This window comes from Mus caroli, unplaced genomic scaffold, assembly GCF_978045245.1.
Source record: "Mus caroli unplaced genomic scaffold, Mus_caroli_1 scaffold_13, whole genome shotgun sequence".
In the NCBI taxonomy this organism is placed as follows: domain Eukaryota; kingdom Metazoa; phylum Chordata; class Mammalia; order Rodentia; family Muridae; genus Mus; species Mus caroli.
This window is the reverse complement of record NW_028227268.1, coordinates 1071273-1095698: the sequence shown is the minus strand read 5'-3', so window position 1 is coordinate 1095698 and position 24426 is coordinate 1071273. Positions and strand designations below refer to the sequence as shown.

At 46.3% G+C, this 24426-nt stretch overlaps 1 protein-coding gene across 5 annotated transcripts in view; it reads right to left on the bottom strand.

The window, feature by feature from the left end:
- The window catches only part of Ccdc57 (coiled-coil domain containing 57), a 107681-nt gene extending 86657 nt beyond the window's left edge, over positions 1-21024 (bottom strand). For 2 of the 5 annotated variants that reach the window (XM_085829344.1, XM_085829345.1), the window contains exons 1-3: positions 20841-21022; positions 8397-8811; positions 3045-3153 (exon numbers count right to left, since the gene is read on the bottom strand). In XM_085829344.1, the coding sequence (XP_085685470.1) occupies positions 3045-3153; positions 8397-8803 (516 nt within the window). In that variant the 5' untranslated portion in view covers positions 8804-8811; positions 20841-21022. Of the gene's footprint in view, positions 1-3044; positions 3154-8396; positions 8812-20840 lie in introns of all 5 variants that reach the window. The other 3 variants (XR_015044901.1, XM_029484105.2, XM_085829346.1) reach the window with 3 other exon arrangements.
- Between the last annotated feature and the right edge of the window lie 3402 nt (positions 21025-24426).

Here is a 24426-nt window from a genome sequence, read left to right as displayed (position 1 = left end):
TTCCATCGTCAGAATGACATCATCAAGGTTGCTCAAGACACAAGTTTCCAATCACGGAAGAAGCCCACACCCCACCCCCTGCTAAGGCGGAAGTGTGTTAATTGTGACATCACTTCCTTTCTGCCCTGCAAACCCACCACTTTCAGCTTCTCGTCCTTAACCTCATCCCCCATTGCTTCCAGCAAGATCTTACTCACCTGGAGGGTGAGGCAGAAGTTTCTGCAGTGGCAGCAACTCTCAGGGGTCAATTTAACTTATAAGTGTCTATATGTCATTTTTAAAGTAAGCTGTCTTCAAGATTTCTAACAATTTAACTGGAAAAAAAAATCTGAGTTGTTCAAACGTTTCATTCACTATTCCAATTTGTCCCTTGATTCCTAAATAACCATAAGTATTGAAATAAGGCACCCTGAGCCCTGAGCTGCAGAGGTGGCTCAGTGGCTCAGAGCACTGTGCTCTTCCAGAGGACCTGCATCCACATGGTGGTTCATAACCACATGCAATGACTGTTGAAGGCCTCATGCCCTCTTCTGGCCTCCGTGGACATGCACATACACTCCAAAACACTGATACACACACAATTTTAAAAAGAAAAAGGAAGGCATCTTATTGTCTTCTATGGCACGTTTATAAACTCATCGTCACAGGAATGCAGGAACTCTTCAGACATGAACACATGCTCTGGTTACAGAGACGACTCTATTGCCCTGCCTACTGACCTGAGTTCCACACCCTAGGACCTACACACTGGTAGACAGTGGAAACTGACTCCCACAGAGTCCCTCTGACCTTCACAGGCAAGCTACAGCTTGTGTGTTTCTGCCCCAAATACACACAAGCACATTCATATAACCCACTGTAAATACAAATGCATGGTGTACATCATTGAGGGCCTTTGCTCTTGGCCTTTGAATCTCCTCCTCCAGTGCCTCTGAGAAGTGGTTGTTGCTATTAGCATCAAGGCTGAAGCCATCTCTTCTGCTACTTCAATTCAAGACTCCACAACTTCTGCTTCAAAAGGACAGGCTCTCTCCCGCCAAGACCATACACACTTCCAGTTCAGGCCTGCACACTAAACTTTTTTTGTTTTTCTGACAAGTTTTCATCGTGTAGCCTACAGGGTCTTAACGCTTGCAGTCTCCATGAGTGCTATGACAGATGTCACATGACCATGCTCAACTGTTTTTTTCCTATTTTGTTAAGAATATGTGGGTACAGGGCTGAAGAGATGACTCAGTGGTTAAGAGCACCGACTGGCCGGGCGTGGTGGCGCACGCCTTTAATCCCAGCACTTGGGAGGCAGAGACAGGCGGATCTCTGAGTTCGAGGCCAGCCTGGTCTAGAGTGAGTTCCAGGACAGCTGGGCTACACAGAGAAACCCTGTCTCGAAAAACCAAAAAAAAAAAAAGAGCACCGACTGCTCTTCCAGAGGTCCTGAGTTCAATTCCCAGAAACCACATGATGGCTCACAACCATCTGTAATGGGATCCAATGCCCTCTTCTGGTGTGTCTGAAGACAGCTACAGTGTGCTCATATACATATAATAAATAAAACATTTTTTTAAAAAAGAATATGTGTACATATATGCACATATTTGACACACTACCTTTTTTTTTCCTTTCTTCTTCTACTCTTTTGTCATATAGCATAATACTGATTGACTATTACCAAATCTGGATTAAATTAGTAAAGTTATGGACATCAGAAGAATGAGCATTCATTAAAACTTTATCTGGGGGCTGGAGAGATGGCTCAGTGGTTAAGAGCACTGACTGCTCTTCCGAAGGTTCTGAGTTCAGCAACCACATGGTGGCTCACAACCATCCATAATGAAATCTGATGCCCTCTTCTGGAGTGTCTGAAGACAGCTACAGTGTACTTACATATAATAATAAGGAGAATTTTAAACAAAACAAAACAAAAAAACCCTCTGAAGAGGGTGGTTCAAGCACTTGGAAGGTTGAGGCAAAATTGAGGTCCTAGAACTCACTCTGTAGTTCTGTCCTCAAGCTCACAGAAATCTTCCTGACTCTGTCTTTCAAGTGCTGGAATTAAAGACATGCACTGGGGCTGGTGAGATGGCTCAGTGGGTAAGAGCACCCGACTGCTCTTCCGAAGGTCCGGAGTTCAAATCCCAGCAACCACATGGTGGCTCACAACCATCCGTAACGAGATCTGACTCCCTCTTCTGGAGTGTCTGAAGACAGCTACAGTGTACTTACATATAATCAATAAATAAATCTTTAAAAAAAAAAAAAAAAGACATGGACTACTGCTGGCTGGCTACAAGGCCTTATCTTAAAAACAAACAAATGTTTCCTTCCATACTTGGGAAATATAGCACACATGTTGCTATATTCAGAACTGTTGTCTCAGGCTCAGTGGGAAGACAACCTTCTAATGCCTTTACTCTGAGGTTAAATATGCTTACAGCAATGGGGCAGTGTAATGGGGCTAGGTTAACAAAGGGTAGATTTGTAATGGTTAGTTTTATGGGTCAACTTTACTAGCCCAAAGGCTTCCCAGCTAGTTGGTAAGTGGTTATTTCTCGGTATGTCTATGAGCAAGTTTCCAAACAAAGTGAACAACTGAATCAGTGTATTGCGTAAAGAAGACCCATCTCCTTGGTGCAGGTGACATCATCCAGTCTGATGAAGACCAGAGAACACTCCTTTGATCTCTGCTTGAGTCCTGACCTCATCTCTCCTGCCCTTACAGGGTGGAGCTCCAGTTTCTAGGGCCTTTGGGTTCAGATATAACCAAGGTAGATAGTGGGGTGGCCTCCAAGACCTCCAAGGCTCCCTGGTAAGTGTGCCTATGCACATCTATGCATCTTCACTTCCCTGGAAACTTTTGATTGGTGCATGAGAAAGAATACATTGGGAGATCTGGACACCTCTCACAGCATCCAACCAAGCCCTACACATAGATCAGCCCAAGGATCCACTCCTCCTGGGAGAGCACTCAGTGAACCCCTCACCATGTAGATTTCAAACCAGTTGGCAAGGTGTGCCCCAAAGAACCAACCCCAGCAATGTTCTACCTGTCTCTGCAGAGCAAGTTCACCATCGAGTTCCTTCAGTTTTCGCTCCAGTTCCCACTCCAGGCGCTCATTCTGTTCCCGCTGGTGGACCAGTTCGCTGTTCTTGTCACTGTGGTAAGCAGACAGGGTGTTGAGAGAGCCATCTACTGAATGCTCACTGCCTGCACACACAGCGGGACACCTCACCCATGGAGCTGGGACATGGCATTTGCAGGGGTGCATGCATCGGGTCTCTAAGAAATAGGACCTTCCGCTTGACCTGAACCTGCCTGCCACCTCTAAACGAAGGTGCCAACAGCACAGGAGAAAACACAACATAAAATTGTGTTGAGAAAGAAGCCGGGCGTGGTGGCACACGCCTTTAATCCCAGCACCTGGGAAGCAGAGGTGGGTGGATTTCTGAGTTCGAAGCCAGCCTGGTCTACAGAGTGAGTTCCAGAACAGCCAGGGCTACACAGAGAAACCCTGTCTTGAAAAACCGGAAAAAAAAAAAAAAAAAAAAAGAATCAAGAGAAGAACCAGGCATGGTGGTACACACCTTTAATCCCAGCACTTAGAAGGCAAACAGGCTGATCTCTGTTCAAAGCCAACCTACTGTACATAGTGAATTCCAGGACAGTCAGCGCTATATAATGAAATGGAGGGATTGATCACTGAAAGATGCCGATATTTAGAAAACCCAAGGGAAACGCAGGGAATCTCAGCAAAGAAGATACAACAACAAGTCAAATAGAAACTTGATAACGGAGCCGGGCGTGGTGGCGCACGCCTTTAATCCCAGTACTCGGGAGGCAGAGGCAGGCGGATTTCTGAGTTCGAGGCCAGCCTGGTCTACAAAGTGAGTGCCAGGACAGCCAGGGCTACACAGAGAAACCCTGTCTCGAAAAACCAAAAAAAAAAATAAAAAATAAAAAAGAAACTTGATAACGGGCTGGTGAGATGGCTCAGTGGGTAAGAGCATCCGACTGCTCTTCCGAAGGTCCACAGTTCGAATCCCAGCAACCACATGGTGGCTCACAACCATCTGTAACGGGATCTGGCGCCCTCTTCTGGAGTGACTGAAGACAGTGTACTTACATATAATAAATAAATAAATCTTTAAAAAAAAAAAAAAGAAACTTGATAACTAAAGTACAAATAGTACCAGGTCACTACCCCTTTAATCAGGATACCAGCACTTGGGAGCCAGAGGCAGAGAGGCAGAGAGGCAGAGAGGCAGCGGCGGGCAGATCTCTGTGAGTTCAAAGCCAGCCAGGTCTACATAGTGAGACTCTATCTCAAAACAACAACAATAAAAAAGATTTAAAAACTACAATAACCTAAACAAAAGTCTCACATCCTGAGTATAATGTCATACTGAATATGGCAAAGGAGGGAATTGGTGAACTTGATACAGACATTAGATATCACATGACTGAATAGAGAAAAAATGAACTAAAAATAAAAGATAAAGGAATGGGGCCAGGCAGTGGTGGCACACACCTTCAGCCCCAGCAGATTTCTAAGTTCAAGGCCAGCCTGGTCTACAGAGTGAATTCCAGGACAGCCAGGGCTACACAGAAAAACTCTGTTTCAAACAAACAAACAAATGGAGCCCTGAGGATTTGGGGTAGTTACAATTGGCGACTGACAAAGCGTCTGAGTGACCGGAAGGTCTCAGATTTAGAGAAAAAGAGTCACAAAATCACACAAAGCAGCTTCAGCTTCCAAGTGTGAGCTACGACTTGTGCTGAGGACACTCCAGACGGTGGCTGAGCAGCACTTCCCGACTGGGTCACAGGTGCTGCAGAACATTTACTAAAGACCTCCACAACTGGGTGTGGTGGCACACGCCTTTAATTCTAGCACTCCGGAGGCAGAGGCAGGCAGATTTCTGAGTTTGAGGCCCAGCCTGGTCTACAGAGTGAGTTCCAGGACAGCCAGGGCTACACAGAGAAACCCTGTCTTGAAAAACCGGAAAAAAAAAAAAAAAAAAAAAGAATCAAGAGAAGAACCAGGCATGGTGGTACACACCTTTAATCCCAGCACTTAGAAGGCAAACAGGCTGATCTCTGTTCAAAGCCAACCTACTGTACATAGTGAATTCCAGGACAGTCAGCGCTATATAATGAAATGGAGGGATTGATCACTGAAAGATGCCGATATTTAGAAAACCCAAGGGAAACGCAGGGAATCTCAGCAAAGAAGATACAACAACAAGTCAAATAGAAACTTGATAACGGAGCCGGGCGTGGTGGCGCACGCCTTTAATCCCAGTACTCGGGAGGCAGAGGCAGGCGGATTTCTGAGTTCGAGGCCAGCCTGGTCTACAAAGTGAGTGCCAGGACAGCCAGGGCTACACAGAGAAACCCTGTCTCGAAAAACCAAAAAAAAAAATAAAAAATAAAAAAGAAACTTGATAACGGGCTGGTGAGATGGCTCAGTGGGTAAGAGCATCCGACTGCTCTTCCGAAGGTCCACAGTTCGAATCCCAGCAACCACATGGTGGCTCACAACCATCTGTAACGGGATCTGGCGCCCTCTTCTGGAGTGACTGAAGACAGTGTACTTACATATAATAAATAAATAAATCTTTAAAAAAAAAAAAAGAAACTTGATAACTAAAGTACAAATAGTACCAGGTCACTACCCCTTTAATCAGGATACCAGCACTTGGGAGCCAGAGGCAGAGAGGCAGAGAGGCAGAGAGGCAGCGGCGGGCAGATCTCTGTGAGTTCAAAGCCAGCCAGGTCTACATAGTGAGACTCTATCTCAAAACAACAACAATAAAAAAGATTTAAAAACTACAATAACCTAAACAAAAGTCTCACATCCTGAGTATAATGTCATACTGAATATGGCAAAGGAGGGAATTGGTGAACTTGATACAGACATTAGATATCACATGACTGAATAGAGAAAAAATGAACTAAAAATAAAAGATAAAGGAATGGGGCCAGGCAGTGGTGGCACACACCTTCAGCCCCAGCAGATTTCTAAGTTCAAGGCCAGCCTGGTCTACAGAGTGAATTCCAGGACAGCCAGGGCTACACAGAAAAACTCTGTTTCAAACAAACAAACAAATGGAGCCCTGAGGATTTGGGGTAGTTACAATTGGCGACTGACAAAGCGTCTGAGTGACCGGAAGGTCTCAGATTTAGAGAAAAAGAGTCACAAAATCACACAAAGCAGCTTCAGCTTCCAAGTGTGAGCTACGACTTGTGCTGAGGACGCTCCAGACGGTGGCTGAGCAGCACTTCCCGACTGGGTCACAGGTGCTGCAGAACATTTACTAAAGACCTCCACAACTGGGTGTGGTGGCACACGCCTTTAATTCTAGCACTCCGGAGGCAGAGGCAGGCAGATTTCTGAGTTTGAGGCCCAGCCTGGTCTACAGAGTGAGTTCCAGGACAGCCAGGGCTACACAGAGAAACCCTGTCTTGAAAAACCGGAAAAAAAAAAAAAAAAAAAAAGAATCAAGAGAAGAACCAGGCATGGTGGTACACACCTTTAATCCCAGCACTTAGAAGGCAAACAGGCTGATCTCTGTTCAAAGCCAACCTACTGTACATAGTGAATTCCAGGACAGTCAGCGCTATATAATGAAATGGAGGGATTGATCACTGAAAGATGCCGATATTTAGAAAACCCAAGGGAAACGCAGGGAATCTCAGCAAAGAAGATACAACAACAAGTCAAATAGAAACTTGATAACGGAGCCGGGCGTGGTGGCGCACGCCTTTAATCCCAGTACTCGGGAGGCAGAGGCAGGCGGATTTCTGAGTTCGAGGCCAGCCTGGTCTACAAAGTGAGTGCCAGGACAGCCAGGGCTACACAGAGAAACCCTGTCTCGAAAAACCAAAAAAAAAAATAAAAAATAAAAAAGAAACTTGATAACGGGCTGGTGAGATGGCTCAGTGGGTAAGAGCATCCGACTGCTCTTCCGAAGGTCCACAGTTCGAATCCCAGCAACCACATGGTGGCTCACAACCATCTGTAACGGGATCTGGCGCCCTCTTCTGGAGTGACTGAAGACAGTGTACTTACATATAATAAATAAATAAATCTTTAAAAAAAAAAAAAGAAACTTGATAACTAAAGTACAAATAGTACCAGGTCACTACCCCTTTAATCAGGATACCAGCACTTGGGAGCCAGAGGCAGAGAGGCAGAGAGGCAGAGAGGCAGCGGCGGGCAGATCTCTGTGAGTTCAAAGCCAGCCAGGTCTACATAGTGAGACTCTATCTCAAAACAACAACAATAAAAAAGATTTAAAAACTACAATAACCTAAACAAAAGTCTCACATCCTGAGTATAATGTCATACTGAATATGGCAAAGGAGGGAATTGGTGAACTTGATACAGACATTAGATATCACATGACTGAATAGAGAAAAAATGAACTAAAAATAAAAGATAAAGGAATGGGGCCAGGCAGTGGTGGCACACACCTTCAGCCCCAGCAGATTTCTAAGTTCAAGGCCAGCCTGGTCTACAGAGTGAATTCCAGGACAGCCAGGGCTACACAGAAAAACTCTGTTTCAAACAAACAAACAAATGGAGCCCTGAGGATTTGGGGTAGTTACAATTGGCGACTGACAAAGCGTCTGAGTGACCGGAAGGTCTCAGATTTAGAGAAAAAGAGTCACAAAATCACACAAAGCAGCTTCAGCTTCCAAGTGTGAGCTACGACTTGTGCTGAGGACGCTCCAGACGGTGGCTGAGCAGCACTTCCCGACTGGGTCACAGGTGCTGCAGAACATTTACTAAAGACCTCCACAACTGGGTGTGGTGGCACACGCCTTTAATTCTAGCACTCCGGAGGCAGAGGCAGGCAGATTTCTGAGTTTGAGGCCCAGCCTGGTCTACAGAGTGAGTTCCAGGACAGCCAGGGCTACACAGAGAAACCCTGTCTCGAAAAAAAACCAAAAACCAAAAAAAAAAAAAAAAAAAAAAAAAAAAAAAAAAAAGACCTCCACGTCTGACACAACATCTCTGCATGTTAGGTGAAACTCGTGGAATGATTGCTAAAACTTAGCAGACCAGTAGCTTCCATCAAACTCCAAAGGTAAGAATGCCAGCAGATAACATCTGTCATGCTGGGATAGTGGGGCATGCCTTTAGTCCCAGCATTTCAGGAGGAAGAAACAGGTGTATCTCTGAATTTGTGGTCAGCCTAGTCTACAAAGTAAGTTCCAGGGCAGCCAGTGAGATCTTATGTAAAAAACAAATCAGCAAAAGCAAAAAATCTTGGACTGAGACCTACAGAAAAACTCATCAGTACCACTGAGCATCCAGTGGCGCTGTGCAGCCACCGGCGCATGCACATCACTCACTGGGCACCAGACACAATGACCTGTAAGGGTAACGCACCTGTGGACGCGCTCCAACTCCAAGTGATGCTCCTGCAGCATTAGCTGATGCTGCTGCTGCAGCTCCCCCACGCGCCTGGCCTCCCTGGTAAGTTCCTGTTTCAGCTTGGCCACCACTATCTTGAGCTCACTGGCCTCTGCTTGTTGGGCCTCCTCCCTCCGGCGGGCCTGGGTGAACTCAACATCATAGCGCTCCAGCTCCCGGTCCCGCTCTTCCAGCACCTGAAGGTTGTAAACAAAGTCCTCCTGTAGGCGCTGCAGCTTCCCCTGTGTCTCCTCCAGGCGGTTCTGAGCAGCCTGTAGAGCTGCCTCCTGCAGCTGCGCACGGTGGGCCTGGAGGACTCGCCATTCCTCCTCCTTTCGAGCCAAAAGCTCACTCAGTTCCGGCTCTGAACATAGAGGCAGCATGGTGACGGCTGCAGCAAAGGACACAAGTAGCAGCATACCATTAGGGACTTTGACTTGTGAGCATGCGTATGTGTGTGTGTATGCACATGTGTGTATGTATCTATGTATGTATGTGTATGTATGTATGTATGTGTATATGTGTGTATGTGTGTGTGTGTTTGTGTGCATATGTATGTGTGTATGTATGTGTGTGTGTATGTATGTGTGTGTATGTGTGTGTGTGTGTATTTTTGTTTTTTGAGGCAGGGTTTCTCTGTCTAGCTTGGCTGTCCTGGAACTCACTCTTGAACTAACAGAGATCTACCTGACTCTGCCTCCCACATGCTGGGATTAAAGACAAGAGCCACCACTGTTCAGTTATACAAATAAATTTTAAAAACAAGATACACTATACAAGTACAGAGGTTCTTGAGATGGAGTCTTACTAAGTTGTCCAGGATATCCTTGAACTCAGTCCTCTATTTTAGCCTCCTGAATAGCTACAGTAATAGATATATGCTGCTATGTCTGGCTAAAGTCTTAATTTTTAAAAAATTAGATCCAACATTATAAAACTACTTTGCCAAATAGAAATAAGTCTTGGGCCGGGCGTTGGTGGTGCACGCCTTTAATCCCAGCACTTGGGAGGCAGAGGCAGGCAGATTTCTGAGTTTGAGGCCAGCCTGGTCTACAAAGTGAGTTCCAGGACAACCAGGGCTACACAGAGAAACCCTGTCTCGAAAAACCAAAAAAAAAGAAAAAGAAAAGAAGTCTTTAAAAGCAACTTGGAGGAGTGAAGAATGGGCCTCCAGGGCAGGAACTGCAGTGGCCGCAAGCACATTGGAAGAGACTGTTTCTTATCAAGACACACTACAGACTGTTACTGGTTCTAGGGAAGCCTTCTTGCCAGTTCTCACCATAAAAGGGGCTCTTTTCTGTACACAGAGCCATTTCACTTGGGACTCCTGGCTTTATTTATAGAGTGAACCCATGGTTGCTCACAAGGAAGGACATAAGGTTAACAATGTTGGGCACCATCACCGAGGCACAGGAGCCAAGTGTGAGCAGGGGAAGCACCAGAGCTCCTCTCTGACTGTCTTCCAACAGCCTCTGCCAGGCACATAGAGGCTTCTGCACTGTCACCCTAAAGAAGGTGGCAGTATGGCTCTCTGTAAGTGGGTCATCTTTAGAAAGAAAACCACATTGCCCTGGATCACTTCAACTCACTAGTCTCATGTATATTTACATAAGGTGAAAATACTCATGGCCAGCACCCTGAGATAGTCCATGGCCAGCACCCTGAGATAGCCCAGGGCTAGCACCCTGAGATAGCCCAGAGTAACCTCTATGCAAAACAATGAGCAGGCCGTCACAGATGTAAACTCATAAACAGGAGTGCTGTATGGGTGTGGGGGGGGGGCATGATGTATGTATTGAGTGTGTGTGTGTGTGCTATGTGTGTACTGTCGTGTGTATTATGAGTGTGTCGTGCTGTGAAGGTTGGTGTGTTTATGGTATAATGTGGGTGAGTTCATGTGTGTTATGCTGTGTTGTGTTACACGCTTACATCAACTCTGGAGTTCCTGAGCCAGTCGCTGCTCTATACATAAGCAATACCACTTACAGAAAATGTAACTCATGAAATTATTGATAAGAAGAACTAGTCCTAGTCAGGCTGGAGAGATGGCTCCGTGGTTAAGTGTACTTACTGCCCTTGTAGAGGACCTAACTCCTTTGCCAGCACCCACATGGAGGCTCACAATCATTTGTAACTCTAGTTTTAGGGGCTCTGATGTCTTCTGGAGTCTACAGGTTCTTTCATGTACATGGTACACATAAAACTTCCACAAGAACATACAGAGACATAAAAATAGATGAATAAAATTAAAAAATTACAGTCCAAATCACTATACATCACCAGGACTAAAAAAACCAAGAGTGCATTTCAGAGGTCAGGAGCGGTTTCCCATCAAACAGTGGGCACAGCTCTTTGGCAGGTCTTCCTGTACTTGCTGAATCACCTAGGACAGGGCCTGGCAGGTACTCTGTAATGAACCAGGCAGTATCTGCTAGGGGCTTCGGGCCACACAGCAACTATACAACCCAAGCCCTGCCCTGCTGCTCTCACACAGAGAGGCTTCTATCAGCATGTAGGGGACAAACCTGACAAAGCTTCTCAAGCTGGTCAGGGTCCCTAACCCTTTAGGGGTCCCGGCATGGGCTGTATAGAGACTCAAACAAAACACCAGCTGTGCAAAGTACCTGACCCTAGAGGAGGGCACAGTGGCACAGCGCGGATGAGTGCTGCCAAGAAGAACCAAGGCTGGAGCAAGGGACCCCCTAGGTGCATGCAGAGGAGACTGGCCCACCGGTGACAATGACTGCAGGCCCCAGAGCTCCTCAAGTGTGCTGAGATGGAGTTTCTCAGAGGAGATTACAGTCTGAGTCAGCTGTTTATCCTGTTGCTTACCTGGCATAAGTCCTAGCTCCATGACCTATCACAGCTCCCTGCCTGCCAGCCTGGCATCCACCCTACAGCTCTGTTCAGTTCTTACATCCTATGTAATGGTCTGGTCATCTCACTAACAGGACAGGCCTGACTCTTCACTACCTCATCCCTGATGCCTGCACCTCGGCTGCCTTACACTCCTGCTGCCAGACCTCCTGTCACAACAGTCTACACCCTCAAACTGTGAGCCAAGAGACCTTAAACTGCTCTTCTCAGAGCAATGAGAAAGGTAACTAACATACCCCATGGCCACCGGAAAGAATCCCTTTAAAATGCCTAACTGGGGGCTGGTGAGATGGCTCAGTGGGTAAGAGCACCCGACTGCTCTTCCGAAGGTCCAGAGTTCAAATCCCAGCAACCACATGGTGGCTCACAACCATCTGTAATGAGATCTGGCGCCCTCTTCTGGAGGGTCTGAAGACAGCTACAGTGTACTTACATATAATAAATAAATAAATCTTTAAAAAAAAAATGCCTAACTGGGGTGGTCTAGAGCACTGGAACCACCTAAGTCATTCAACCACCGCGTGTCTCTGCAGTGCACTAGCCGCATGGCTTCAGGCTGTTAGTGTTCTAACATAGAAATCTGACTGTGTGATACCATTATGCTTAACATCTGCTGTGGCTTCTGGAAATTTCAAGTAAGTTTCATTCCTTGGAGCTGCATACAGAGAGCCCTGGGTTGGAGTCTGCTGCAGCACTCTCTGACTTCTAGCTGCTTCCAGAAGGCCTAAGGGCGGACACTTTTGTTCCTAGAACAGCACACATTACTCTCTGCCTAAAAGGCCTTCTGGGTGATGGTGCTTTTTTGTTGTTGTTGTTTTTTGATTTTGTTTTGTTTTAAACTGGGGCAATTTCTTACTGCTAGGTTTTTGAAGTTCAGAAGGTCTCCATCAATGAAGCATCTGTCCACCAAGCCAGGCAGTGGATACTTATCCCTGTCATTTCTTCCTTGTTCTCCTGACCAGGTAGATAGTGTGGTATCCCTGTCTCTCCAGTGAAACTGGGCTCTCCCTACATCAACAGTAACTCGGTAAGTAGAGGGTAAATGATGTAGCCCACCAGCCAGGGGGAACATGCTTCTGCCAGTCTGGAGCCCATCAAGGAGTCAGTGGCCCCCACTCCCACCGCGTTCCTTTCCTTCTAACACGCTGCAGAACAGTGTCCTGCTTCTGTACACATTTCACCAAAGGATGACTGCAAGAGTTCTGGATGAGCGGGGTGTAGTGGCGCACGCCTTTAATTCCAGCACTCGGGAGGCAGAGGCAGGCAGATTTCTGAGTTCGAGGCCAGCCTGGTCTACAGAGTGAGTTCCAGGACACCCAGGGCTACACAGAGAAACCCTGTCTCGAAAAAACAAACAAACAAACAAACAAACAAAAAAAGAGTTCCGGATGAGGCTGATCATCTTCAGGCAGCACAGGGCTCGAGTGCATCTAGTCTGTCCACCAGGTAACAGCTGTCCCTAGCAAAGCACCTGGTTGTCAGCACACAGTCTCAGGGGAGCAACAGGAGAAGCCTCTGGAGGAAGCGGAGCTCCACTGCCAGCAAGACTTCACCTACAGCACACGGAGACTCTGCCAACAGAGCAGCACTGGGCAGGGGCACATCCTTTTGTTATTCTCTCTCTCCCTCCCTGCCTCCCTCTCTGTCTCTGTCTCTCTCTCTCTTCCTCTCTCTCTCTCTCTCTGTCTCTGTCTCTCTGTCTCTCTCTTTTAAAACATTAAACTTGCCAAGTGAGATGGCACTTTCCTGAAGTTCTAGCTTTTGGAAGGCTGAGGCAGGAGGATCACAAGCTTGATTTTGAAGCCTAGGCTGGGCGCTGAGGCCCTGCTTTAGAAACGAACAAATGGAACACTAGGTTCTTTCCTTCTTTCTTTCTCTCTTTCTTTTTGAAAATCTATTAGGATGCTGTCAGTATACCTGTGAAGTCTAGAGAGCCTTAGAAAGCTCTGGATTTGGGAAGATGAACAATTCTTCCTGAAAGATGTGATTTCCCATGGGGCTATGGGCTTCCAGATAGCAGAGGCCTCATCTGTAAGACATGTTCATTTTTTTTTTAAATTTACAAAGTCGGGGGCTGGTGAGATGGCTCAGTGGGTAAGAGCACCCGACTGCTCTTCCGAAGGTCCAGAGTTCAAATCCCAGCAACCACATGGTGGCTCACAACCACCCGTAATGAGATCTGATGCCCTCTTCTGGTGCGTCTGAAGACAAAGACAGCTACAGTGTACTTACATATAATAAATAAATAAATCTTAAAAAAAAAATGTTTAAAAAAAAAATTTACAAAGTCAACTGGCATACATTTATTTATTTATTTATTTAGCCTTTTGGTTTTTTTTAACTTTTTTTTTTAGGTTTATTTATTTATTTATTATATGTAAGTACACTGTAGCTGTCTTCAGACAGTCCAGAAGAGGGAATCAGATCTTTTTTTTTTTTAAAGATTTATTTATTTATTTATTATTTGTAAGTACACTGTAGCTGTCTTCAGACACACCAGAAGAGAGCGTCAGATCTCATTTCGAGTGGTTGTGAGCCACCATGTGGTTGCTGGGATTTGAACTCTGGACCTTCGGAAGAGCAGTCGGGTGCTCTTACCCACTGAGCCATCTCACCAGCCTGGGAATCAGATCTTGTTAACGGATGGCTCACCACATGGTGAGCCACCATGTGGTTTGCTGGGATTTGAACTCCGGACCTTTGGAAGAGTAGTCGGGTGTGCTCTTACCCACTGAGCCATCTCACCAGCCCGACATGTTCATTATTACACACAACAAAGTGAGCCCTAGTCCAGACACCCATCACCTGGCTGTGGCCCAGAGCTCTGATGTCACAAACAATACGGTAGCATGTGCAGCAGCTCATGAACACAGCTCTAGAAGTCACAGAGCCCAACACAAGTGTGCAGCAAGAGTGTATGTGATATAAGGCCTGCAGAAGTCGCTCCTGAGCCCAGGACCAGGCCAGGGAGAGAGCAACACGCAGCAAAAGGTTGATGTGAAAAGGCAGTCAGCCCTTCAAGGTAGTACAAGATGCTGGGACGTCACAAGATTACAACAGAGCCAGAGAGTACCAGAGCTGGGGCAGGGCCCTCTTAACAGCTGATACCACCCTTAAGAGGAAGCAATTCAAGACCCAGTCCTGAAGTCATCTAAGAAAGGTCTATCTGAGAGGGAAGGAGCCTCCCCACAGGCCCAGCAGGGGTGCCTTGCTGTGCCCACTGTGTTCCTAACTCTCCAGCGAGCTCCCTGCAGTTGCTGATCAGGGATAAGCAGAAGAGGCCTATGAAAAGCACAGTACGCTTTCTGTTCAACAAATGATACACGGGAGTTAACAACCCTTTCACTCAACCATACAAATGTGAAACGATTTTTAAAAAAATAAATGTCTGATTGATAATTAATTGAAAAGTATTACATTGCAGTAGTAGACTGTACAGTTTAAACAAAAGGATAATTTGTAAAAGCATAAGAACAAAACTAAAAACAATCTGTCTGAGTAAAGGAACTGGACCGCCTTCCACAGCGGCTGTTTCCTTTGGTTTCCTTCCTGTGAGGAATTGCAGCTCAGGTGCACTTGGCTCTCTGTGTCTGTGTCTGATGCAGAAGAACATTATCTACTCTACTTTGGACTTTGGGCGCAGTCATCCTGTCATGGCTGTGTAAATACCTGCATGAGTTACTGTGTCATTTCTGTGACAAAGAACCAGATAAAAGAAAGGGAAGAAAGGAAGGGAGGGAGGGAGGGAGGGAGGGAGGGAGGGAGGGAGGAAGGAAGGAAGAAAGAAAGAAAAAGAAAGAAAGAAAGAAAGAAAGAAAGAAAGAAAGAAAGAAAGAAAGAAAGAAAGAAAGATAGATAGATTTTGGCTCACAGTTTGGCAGCCCAGCCAGTTACGGCAGTAAGCAGCTGGCCACCATATCACACCCACACTGAAAAAGCAAAAAGCAATGAATACTGCTGCTCAGTTAGCTTTTAGCTCTCCTTTTTTATTCAGTCTGAGACATTGGTCTATGGAATGGTGCTCCCTCCAGTGAGGGTGGGTCTTTCCACTTCAATTAATTGAATCGGGAAAGTGTCTCCAGCTGCACTCCCCAGAGAGTGCATATGTACCCATGGTTGCCTTCCAATAAACCAGACTCCAAACTTGAGCCTTGAGCAGATAGACTATCTTGTTTCCATTCTTCGAGTATCTTGCCCCTCAGTCCCCACTCTCTCTCTTGCAGATCCCGTTGACTGACCCAAGGACTAGGTCAGATCTCAAGGTTTTTTCATATTCATCATTGATCACCAGAGTCACAGCTACAACCAGTTTTTGTTGCTAGATATTTCATCACACTGTGAACCCTGAGATTGTGGTATTTACTGAAAAAACCCTGTTTCTAGTTGTGGTGTGGCTCAGCCTTTAGCACATACCTTTAATCCCTCTGGCTGGAATACACACACACCCTTAGTATATACCTTTAATCCCAAACAATGAAGGTAAAATTAGTTTCTAGAAGGAAGCACTCAAGTTTGAAAGTGATGTCAAGGGGGCTGGTGAGATGGCTCAGTGGGTAAGAGCACCCGACTGCTCTTCCGAAGGTCCAGAGTTCAAATCCCAGCAACCACATGGTGGCTCACAACCATCCGCAACGAGATCTGGCACCCTCTTCTGGGGTGTCTGAAGACAGCTACAGTGTACTTACATATAATAAATAAATAAATCTTAAAAAAAAAAAAAAAAAAAAGTGATGTCAAACTGAGTGACAGAAAAAGTGACAAACCCCAGAAATAGGACATTGACAGAATAGGATATGCCCAACTCTCATGAAGAGGGTGGGCGGAGGAGCTTTACCGAGACAGTTTTACGGAAACCAGTTGGAGAGAGAGAGAAAGAGAGAGAGAGAGAAGCTAGACACAAGTGAGGATAGAATGAGCAGAGAGTGAGAAGGAGACAGAAGATTAGAACAGATGCCAAGGTTAATATGAGGCCAAGCAGAGTAATTCAGGAAAGGCTGAGAAAGAGAAGCCAGATTGAATCTGTCAGCTTGGAGAGAAGTTTAAGTCACAATAGCTGAGTTGAACCAGCCGCCCAGAGTGCAGAAAGAACTAGGAAGGGGTAAGTCTCGGAGGCTGAAAACACTCTCGGCCTAGATAAGATTCTATGTAGGGTAGATGCTTCCCAGACTAGGCCAAGGTGAGCAGACTGAAGCAGTAAGCTTCTGAGAAGACAATTGCAATTTTTAAATCTACAATAAGAGGCAAGAGTAAATGGATCCCCATTACCTTACTGCACTTCCTGAGGAGAGAGGTGCCATGCCACAAGGGACACACATGTAAATGAGAGATAAAGTGGAGGAGAAGTCATACAATTCATACTAAGAACTAGGTCCATGTGAACTATTAGATACATACAATGTTTCACAGGCCCCCAAGCCCACAAGGCTTGCCAATAAGCATTAGAATAAAATAAAAATGAGAGAGCCTAATGCCATTAAAAATGGGTATCACACACAAAGACTTCGAAAAACAATACTTTGGCTCTATGTTCTAAGTAAAAGTAAAAACTGCACACAAGCAACATACCTGACAGTTACGACAGGCCTGTTTCTATAGGAAAATGGACTGCCATTCTGAAGCCATGTTGTGTGCAATATAGATGTCCTGCTTAGCTTGTGTTAGCTTGACACAGGCTAGAGTTATTTGGGAAAAGGAATGTCAGTTGAGAAGAATGCCTCCATCAGGTTGCCCGTAAGCAAGTCTGTGAGGCAGTTTCTTGGTTAATGATTAATGCGGGAGGGCCTAGCCCATTGTGGATGGGACTACCCCTGGGCAGGTGGACTTGGCCAGCAAACAGTGAGTGCCCTCCACGGCCCCTGCTTCAGCTCCTGCCTCCAGTTCTTGTCTTGTCTTTCCTCAGGGATGGTCTGTGTAAAATAGATAAACCCCTCCTCCCTGTGCCAGCTAATTGTATGTCAACTTGACACAAGCTATAGTTCTCTGAGAAGAGGGAACCTCAATTTAGAAAATGGCTCCAGAAGATCAAGCTGTAAGCAGCAGGCCTTGCTGTCCTGGAACTCACTCTGCAGACCAGGCTGGTCTCAAACTCAGAGATCTGCCTGTCTCTGCCTTCTGAGTGCTGCAATTAAAAATGTGCTCCACCACCACCTGGTAACAGACACAGGACGGCTGGCTTAAAGACTATTCAGTCTTTTGCTTCCTTCCTTCTCTTTCTTTCACACCTCTCTCTCTCCCTTTCTTTCTTTCTTTTTTCTTTCTTTCTTCCTTTCTTTCCTTTCTTTCCTTCTTTCCTTTCTTTTTTTCTGAGACAAACTCTATGCAGACCATACTGGCCTGGAACTTACAGAGCTCTTTCTGCCTCTACCTCTGCCTCTGCCTTCCAGAGTGTTGTGAGGGGAATGCTGGGGTCTAGGAGTTACCTCACAAACCACACAAACACCGATCTCAGTCAGGCAGGGATAGTTTATTGAGCATTCACCCCAGGACTGATCAATCACGATGTGACTGACACAGGAGCTAGTTGAGACCTGGAGCTAGGATCTTACAGAGCCTTTCAGCCTTGAAATCCACAAATATCTATGCTAAGTTATTCCACCAATCAGGATTTAGGGATAGGGGATTTCCTTAGGAACATGTCTTTTTTGTATCCTTATCCTGCTCCCATTGGTTGGGGTAGTCAGCTGTGGCTGGGCAACTTGACTTGCCTAACATCCATGTCTTAACTTACCGAACAGGAAGTCAGTTACCCACGTACATGTCTGTTTCTGCCAAGCAGGATGTCAGTTCCCAGGGAGGAACTTAAACTTTATTCAACTCCCACTCAAAATGAAAGTTTTAATCCAAATGGCTTATTATATTGGTGCAGTTGTCTTTCTTTTTTATTTTTTTATTTTTTTATTTTTTTTGGTTTTTCGAGACAGGGTTTCTCTGTGTAGCCCTGGCTGTCCTGGAACTCTCTTTGTAGACCAGGCTGGCCTCGAACTCAGAAATCCGCCTGCCTCTGCCTCCCGAGTGCTGGGATTAAAGGCGTGCGCCACCACGCCCGGCTGCAGTTGTCTTTCTTATGTTGGGGGTCTATCCCGGGGCAACTTACAAAGACAAGAAACCACAAAAGTTCATATATAGATGCAGGAAGAGCTGCTGGCAGTTCGGGTGCAAGCTTATACAAAGCAGTTCTAACTGACCTCTGCTGATTTCCCAGAACACCAAAGCGTAGAACATAACAGAATATGAGATCAACTAGAGCAGGAGAAAGTTTCCTTACAACATTAATAACAGCACAAAATGGCTGGCTGGATAGGCAACAGTCACCCAGGCCTTAACAGGGGAGAGTGGAAGGAGAGGAGCAGCAACCAAGATGTGACTAAATTAACTAATGGAAAAAATTATAAGGAAAGACTGTGTTTTACAACAAAGTGCCAGCTAATCAATGTAGGAGGAATGGAAATAGAAAAATATTTGACAGATATCACATATAGAATTCCTTCAGGACTGAAGCTGCCAGAGACAGAAAGAGGTCACCACACTTAAGCACGGCTCTCTGACTCCATGTCAGGCAGTGTAAGTGCTGATTCTCTGCCAGCTTCAAATGAGACCTTGTGGCTCCAGTAAAAAGAAAATCCAGGAGTCAGAATAGAGATGGTGGTTCTTCAGACTGAAATTACTGGAATTATCTGGGTGCTTAAGAAGAGACAAGAAGCCCGGCTTGGTAGCACAGGCCTTTAATCCCAGCACTTGGGAGGCAGAGGCAGGCAGATTTCTGAGTTCGAGGCCAGCCTGGTCTACAGAGTGAGTTCCAGGACAGCCAGAACTATACAGAGAAACCCTGTCTCGAAAAACCAAAAAAAAAAAAAAAAAAAAAAAAAAAAGAAAAGAAAAAAAAAAAAGAATGGCTCCTATAGGCTTATGTATTTGAATGCTTAGTCACCAGGGAGTGGAACTGTTTGTAAAGATTAGAAGGATTAGGAGGTGTGGCCTTATAGGAGGAAGTGTGTGTCACTAGGGTGGGCTTTGAGGTTTCAGAAGCCCACGCCAGGCTGTCTCAGTCTGTCTCTGGATCAGGGTGTAGCTGTCAGCTACCAAGCACCATGCTAGTAGTGGTGGACTACATGATAATGGACTAAGCCTCTGAAGCTGTACTCCAGCCCCTAGTTAAACGCTTTCTTTTATAAGAGTTGCTTTGGTCATGACGTCTCTTCATAGCAACAGAACAGTGACTAAGACAGTGGGCTTATACTGGACTATTCCTGAAGCCAATGAAATTCCTGTCTGGTCCTCATGGAACAGTTTCATAAAAGATTCCAGGATACAGGTGGAAGGGCAGTGACCTCTGAGGTCCTCCCTGTGGGGACATCAATGATCTCCATCTCTTCATGACTAGCCCGTCCCTTGGAGTCGCTGTTATCCTCCACCTGCTATTCCCAGGGAGGACCGACCTGTACCCAGGCAGGAACCCTGGAGAATACAGCCTGTTCTTGTTTCCTGCAGCTCTCCCAGGGCCCCAGCTGCCAGAGCAGTGATTGAAACCTACACTGATGCCGATTCTAAATAAAGACTGCTGGAAACTGGATCCCACTTCAGTCTGAATGGTCTGAATGGCCTTTGATTCAGTTAACTTGTGATTCTTTTTCTGCAGCTAACATAGCGAGAATAAAACATGAAATCAAAAGAAAAAAAAATCAGGAAGCTTTCACTGACGTATGCTAAAATTAGTAGCTGAAAATATGGTTAAAAGCAAGACTTTTACACAGTCAAGCACCTCCCCAAATGGTGTTTATTATTTACAATAAGAAAATAGAAACCGCCGGGTGGTGGTGGCGCACAACTTTAATCCCAGCACTTGGGAGGCAGAGGCAGGTGGATTTCTGAGTTCAAGGCCAGCCTGGACTACAAAGTGAGTTCCAGGACAGCCAGGGCTATACAGAGAAACCTTGTCTCAAAAAACCAAAAAAAAAAAAAAAACAAAAAAAAAAAAATAGAAACCTTGTTATTTATTTAGTTTTTAAGACAGGGTCTCTACATAGTTCTGGCTGTCCTGGAACTATGCAGACCAGGCCGGCCTCGAAATAACAGAAATCCGCCTGCCTCTGCCTCCCAAATCCTGGGATTTTAAAGCATGTGGCACCATGCCGAGCAGAAAATAATAACTTTATGTTAGCCCCTTGGCAGTCACCACTTAAACCACTCAAACCTTGGCGACGAAAGTATTCCCCAGTAATGGGGCGTTTGCCTTCTGGGAGGCACGAGCGCGCCATTTTCTTGTTAAAAATGTGTAACTTAACTGTGTAAAATATCGGGCCAAGCCAGGATGACATGTAGAAAGGACTAATGAAGTCAGTGAGGGACTGAAGCGCTGCTGCAGGACGCAGAGCAGTGAAAACACTGCAGTTGTGGGCTAGTTTGAGTGAAACCTGCTCCCTGTGCAGGCGCTGGACGCTGTCCCCGGACGATCGCGCGTGGGTAATCACGAGGTAGGCGTTTGGGAGTCTGAGTCAAAGAAAGCTACAGGGGAGCAAGAACCTGATGCGATGGCCGTCCACTCACCGCGTGTGCCACCCGTCAGGACCCAGCGGAATTAGCTTCGTCTCCCGCGTGCGAACTAGAGCTGCGCCAGTCCTAGTCTCCCCGGGTCTCCAGGATTCCGAGCGCCAGCACTCTCCCGCCCGAGCCTACAACGCGGGCCACGTTACCATAACGACTGGAGTCAGTAACCTTGGTCCCGGTGCACCCTGAGCGGCGCTCCGATCCCGCCGGGCAGAAACAGGAGTCTCAATACAAAGAGTTCCGACCTGTGCGCTGGTACCGAAGGAAGAGACGCATGGGGTTCCGTGGCCTAGCGGACTCCCTGAGTAGTGCGAGCCAGTGAGCAAGGACCTACACCTATGGGGCCCAGTGCCCTCCCCCAGCTGTCCTGAAGGTCCCCAAGGTGCCCATCCGGGAGTCCCAAAGGGCTAACTTCAGCTTAGCAGGAGGTGCCGGTAGGCGGAGGGACTGGGAGCTCAGGGATAGAACCTGCAAGTCGTAGGTGGGAAGTTATTCTGGGACTCAGGTTTTCCCTTTGTAGACTGCACATGAGACTGTGACAAGGGTGCACATGGCAAGAGTGGGTGGAGGTTGCACCTAGGGCCTGTCGCCAGGCGGAGAGGGCTAAGTGAAGAAGTTGATCCTCTTTCAGAGCCCTGGGTAAGGCGCAGCACAAGAAGTCCTTCCACCAGTCTGAAACCCCAAGCACCAAAAGGTTAATGATCCTCCAGGACCCCAGCTTTCATGGAGCGTGTCTTGGACTAAGAAGAGTTGGATGGAATGAGGCTGGTTACTGGGAAGGGCCTGCATGAGCCCCAGGAATTCGTTGTAGGCTCGCCTTTGTCTTTCTTTAAATCCTTAGATCCCAGGGAGATGGCTCTGTGGATGTGTCAGTCTGATGACCTGATTCACACTCTGGGACCCACGGAATGGAAGGAGAGAACCAATTCCCATGAGTCTTCCCTATCCCCCGTGTGTTATGGTCTGCATGTTCACACAGTCACAAATACACAAAATAAATAATAAAAAGAATGGTGGGCTGGTGAGATGGCTCAGTGGGTAAGAGCACCCGACTGCTCTTCCGAAGGCCCGAAGTTCAAATCCCAGCAACCACATGGTGGCTCACAACCACCCGTAATGAGATCTGATGCCCTCTTCTGGTGCATCTGAAGACAGCTACAGTGTACTTACATATAATAAATAAATAAATATTAAAAAAAAAAAAGAATGGTATTCTTATCTCTTTATACTGAAGAAGTTAAACTGTGGCCTGGTCCTGGAACTGGCTCACACACCTAAACCAGCATAATTCCTAGGGGATGGGGAGTGTCTGGGAATCCCCTCCTCCAGGAGGGCAGTATCAAGAAGTCTAGTCATTCCTACTTTCCTGTCCTATATCCTGCCGTCTTCCTCTACCCATCAGTCTCTTTCCCTCAACTTGCTATCCCCACTTCCTGACAGCAGATGCTTGGTGTATGAACCTTCCCCCCAACCAGCTTGTCTTTGTAGCCTTCTTCTCAGCCAGGGAGTCCCCTGAACTTCTAAGGGCCTTCTGTTCTATTAGAAAGTGAGGTAATGAGCTGGAGAGATGGCTCAGCCGTTAAAGGCTAGGCTCACAACCAAAAATATAAGAAAGTGAAGTAACCTCAACTGTCAGCTCTTTGCTGCCAAATGTAAAACCCTTGCCTTAATTGAGGGGCCCAAGGGTCAGCCCCATTCCACAAGTATGTTCACACCCCTTGTCTCTGTCTCACTCTGTCACAGGAGCTTCCTGTAGTTGGTCTTTGCTACTTTGTGGTTCTTTTTCCCACCCCTGTTTCACCCCACCATCACCAGATAGGAGAGAAAGAAGGCTAGAGAGGAGAGAGTGGGATAGAGATTCCTGAATCTAATTTCTTTCCTTGTTTCTTCTTTGAGCATAACTACTAACAAAACTGCAACACACACATACACACACACACATAACATACATACATACATACACACACACACACACACATACACACACACCACGACCAACAACCACTCCCACTTCTTGGGGCCCTAGCCTCTGAAAAGTTCCCAGAATTCCAAACATAACACAATCAAAGAAACTTATCTGCAGCTGGCAAAACATGCCTCTGCTAGAGAGCACGAGGCAAATCATAGTCAGCTGCTGCGGACTGTCTGAAGCAGTCTCATATCCCCACACCTAGAATTAAAATGAAAGCACATTCTTATGATATTTTTGTGTTTTTCAAAGAAACCAAAATTCCAGAATTTTCAAACATGCCACTATAGCTTCCCAAGGTGACAGAGGGAATTGGGCCTCTATGTACATGAAAATGGCTAGGGAAGCTGGGCATGGTGGTGCACACCTTTAATTCCAGCACTCAGGAGGCAGAGGCAGGCAGATTTCTGAGTTCGAGGCCAGCCTGGTCTACAAAGTGAGTTCCAGGACAGCCAGGGCTACACAGAGAAACCCTGTCTCGAAAAACCAAAAAAAAAAAAAAAAAAAAAAAAAGAAAAAAGAAAAAAGAAAAGAAAAGGGTTAGGGAAGGCTGAGAGGAACCAGTCTAAGTTGTGTGCTCAAATTGGAGTCAGGCTACCCACAAGAGAACCAGAATATGCTGGGCGGTGGTGGTGCATGCCTTTAATCCCAGCACTTGGGAGGCAGAAGCAGGTGGATTTGTTTGTTTTGTTTTTTGAGACAGGGTTTCTCTGTGTAGCCCTGGCTGTCCTGGAACTCACTCTGTAGACCAGGCTGGCCTCGAACTCAAAAATCTGCCTGCCTGCCAGGCGGTTGTGGCACATGCCTTTAATCCCAGCACTCGGGAGGCAGAGGCAGGTGGATTTCTGAGTTCGAGGCCAGCCTAGTCTACAGAGTGAGTTCCAGGACAGCCACAGCTACACAGAGAAACCCTGTCTTGAAAAACAGAAAACAAAAAAAAAAAAAACAAAACAAAAAGAGAGAGAGAGAGAGCCAGAATATGTGTCACCTGAGTTCCTCAAGCATCCATCCTCTCATCTGTAAAGTGAAGGTCTATAAGAGCCTATGTGTTATGGAAGGAAGTGGATTCCTCAGAATCAATATTTGAATTCCTAGTCCCCAAAGGGGCTGTGTTTGGAATTTAAGGCTTTAAAGAGGTAATTACCAATTAATGAGATTGAGATCATCAGTGTGGGACCACTATAAGAAGAAGACACACAAGGAGCACACAGAAAGGCCAAGTGAGGACACAGGAAAAAGGAGCTGTCTGCAGGCTGAAAAGAGGGGCCAGAAAAAAAAAAAAAAAACAGCCCTGCGGGCTTTCTAACCTCATTCATCTCCAGAAGAGAAGAAAGGAGTGTCCCTGTGAAGCCCCAGCCCTCGGCATTTAGTTATGGCAGCCAGGGTGGAAACGGCATCACAGGCACATGTACTTGGAACTGCGGCTGGGTAACCTAGGTGTCGTGGTGACAGCAGTCATTCTTGCAGCTAAGCCACATGCCCTGGTACCTAAGAACAGAAGCAGGGGTGCCATCTAAGTCTAGAAGCTGTGGTAGTACCCAACAGCCTTTGTACGAATCTCAGTGCAATTGAGCTGGGCTCCCTTGGCTGATAGTTTCCCGCAATGGCTTGGACTAA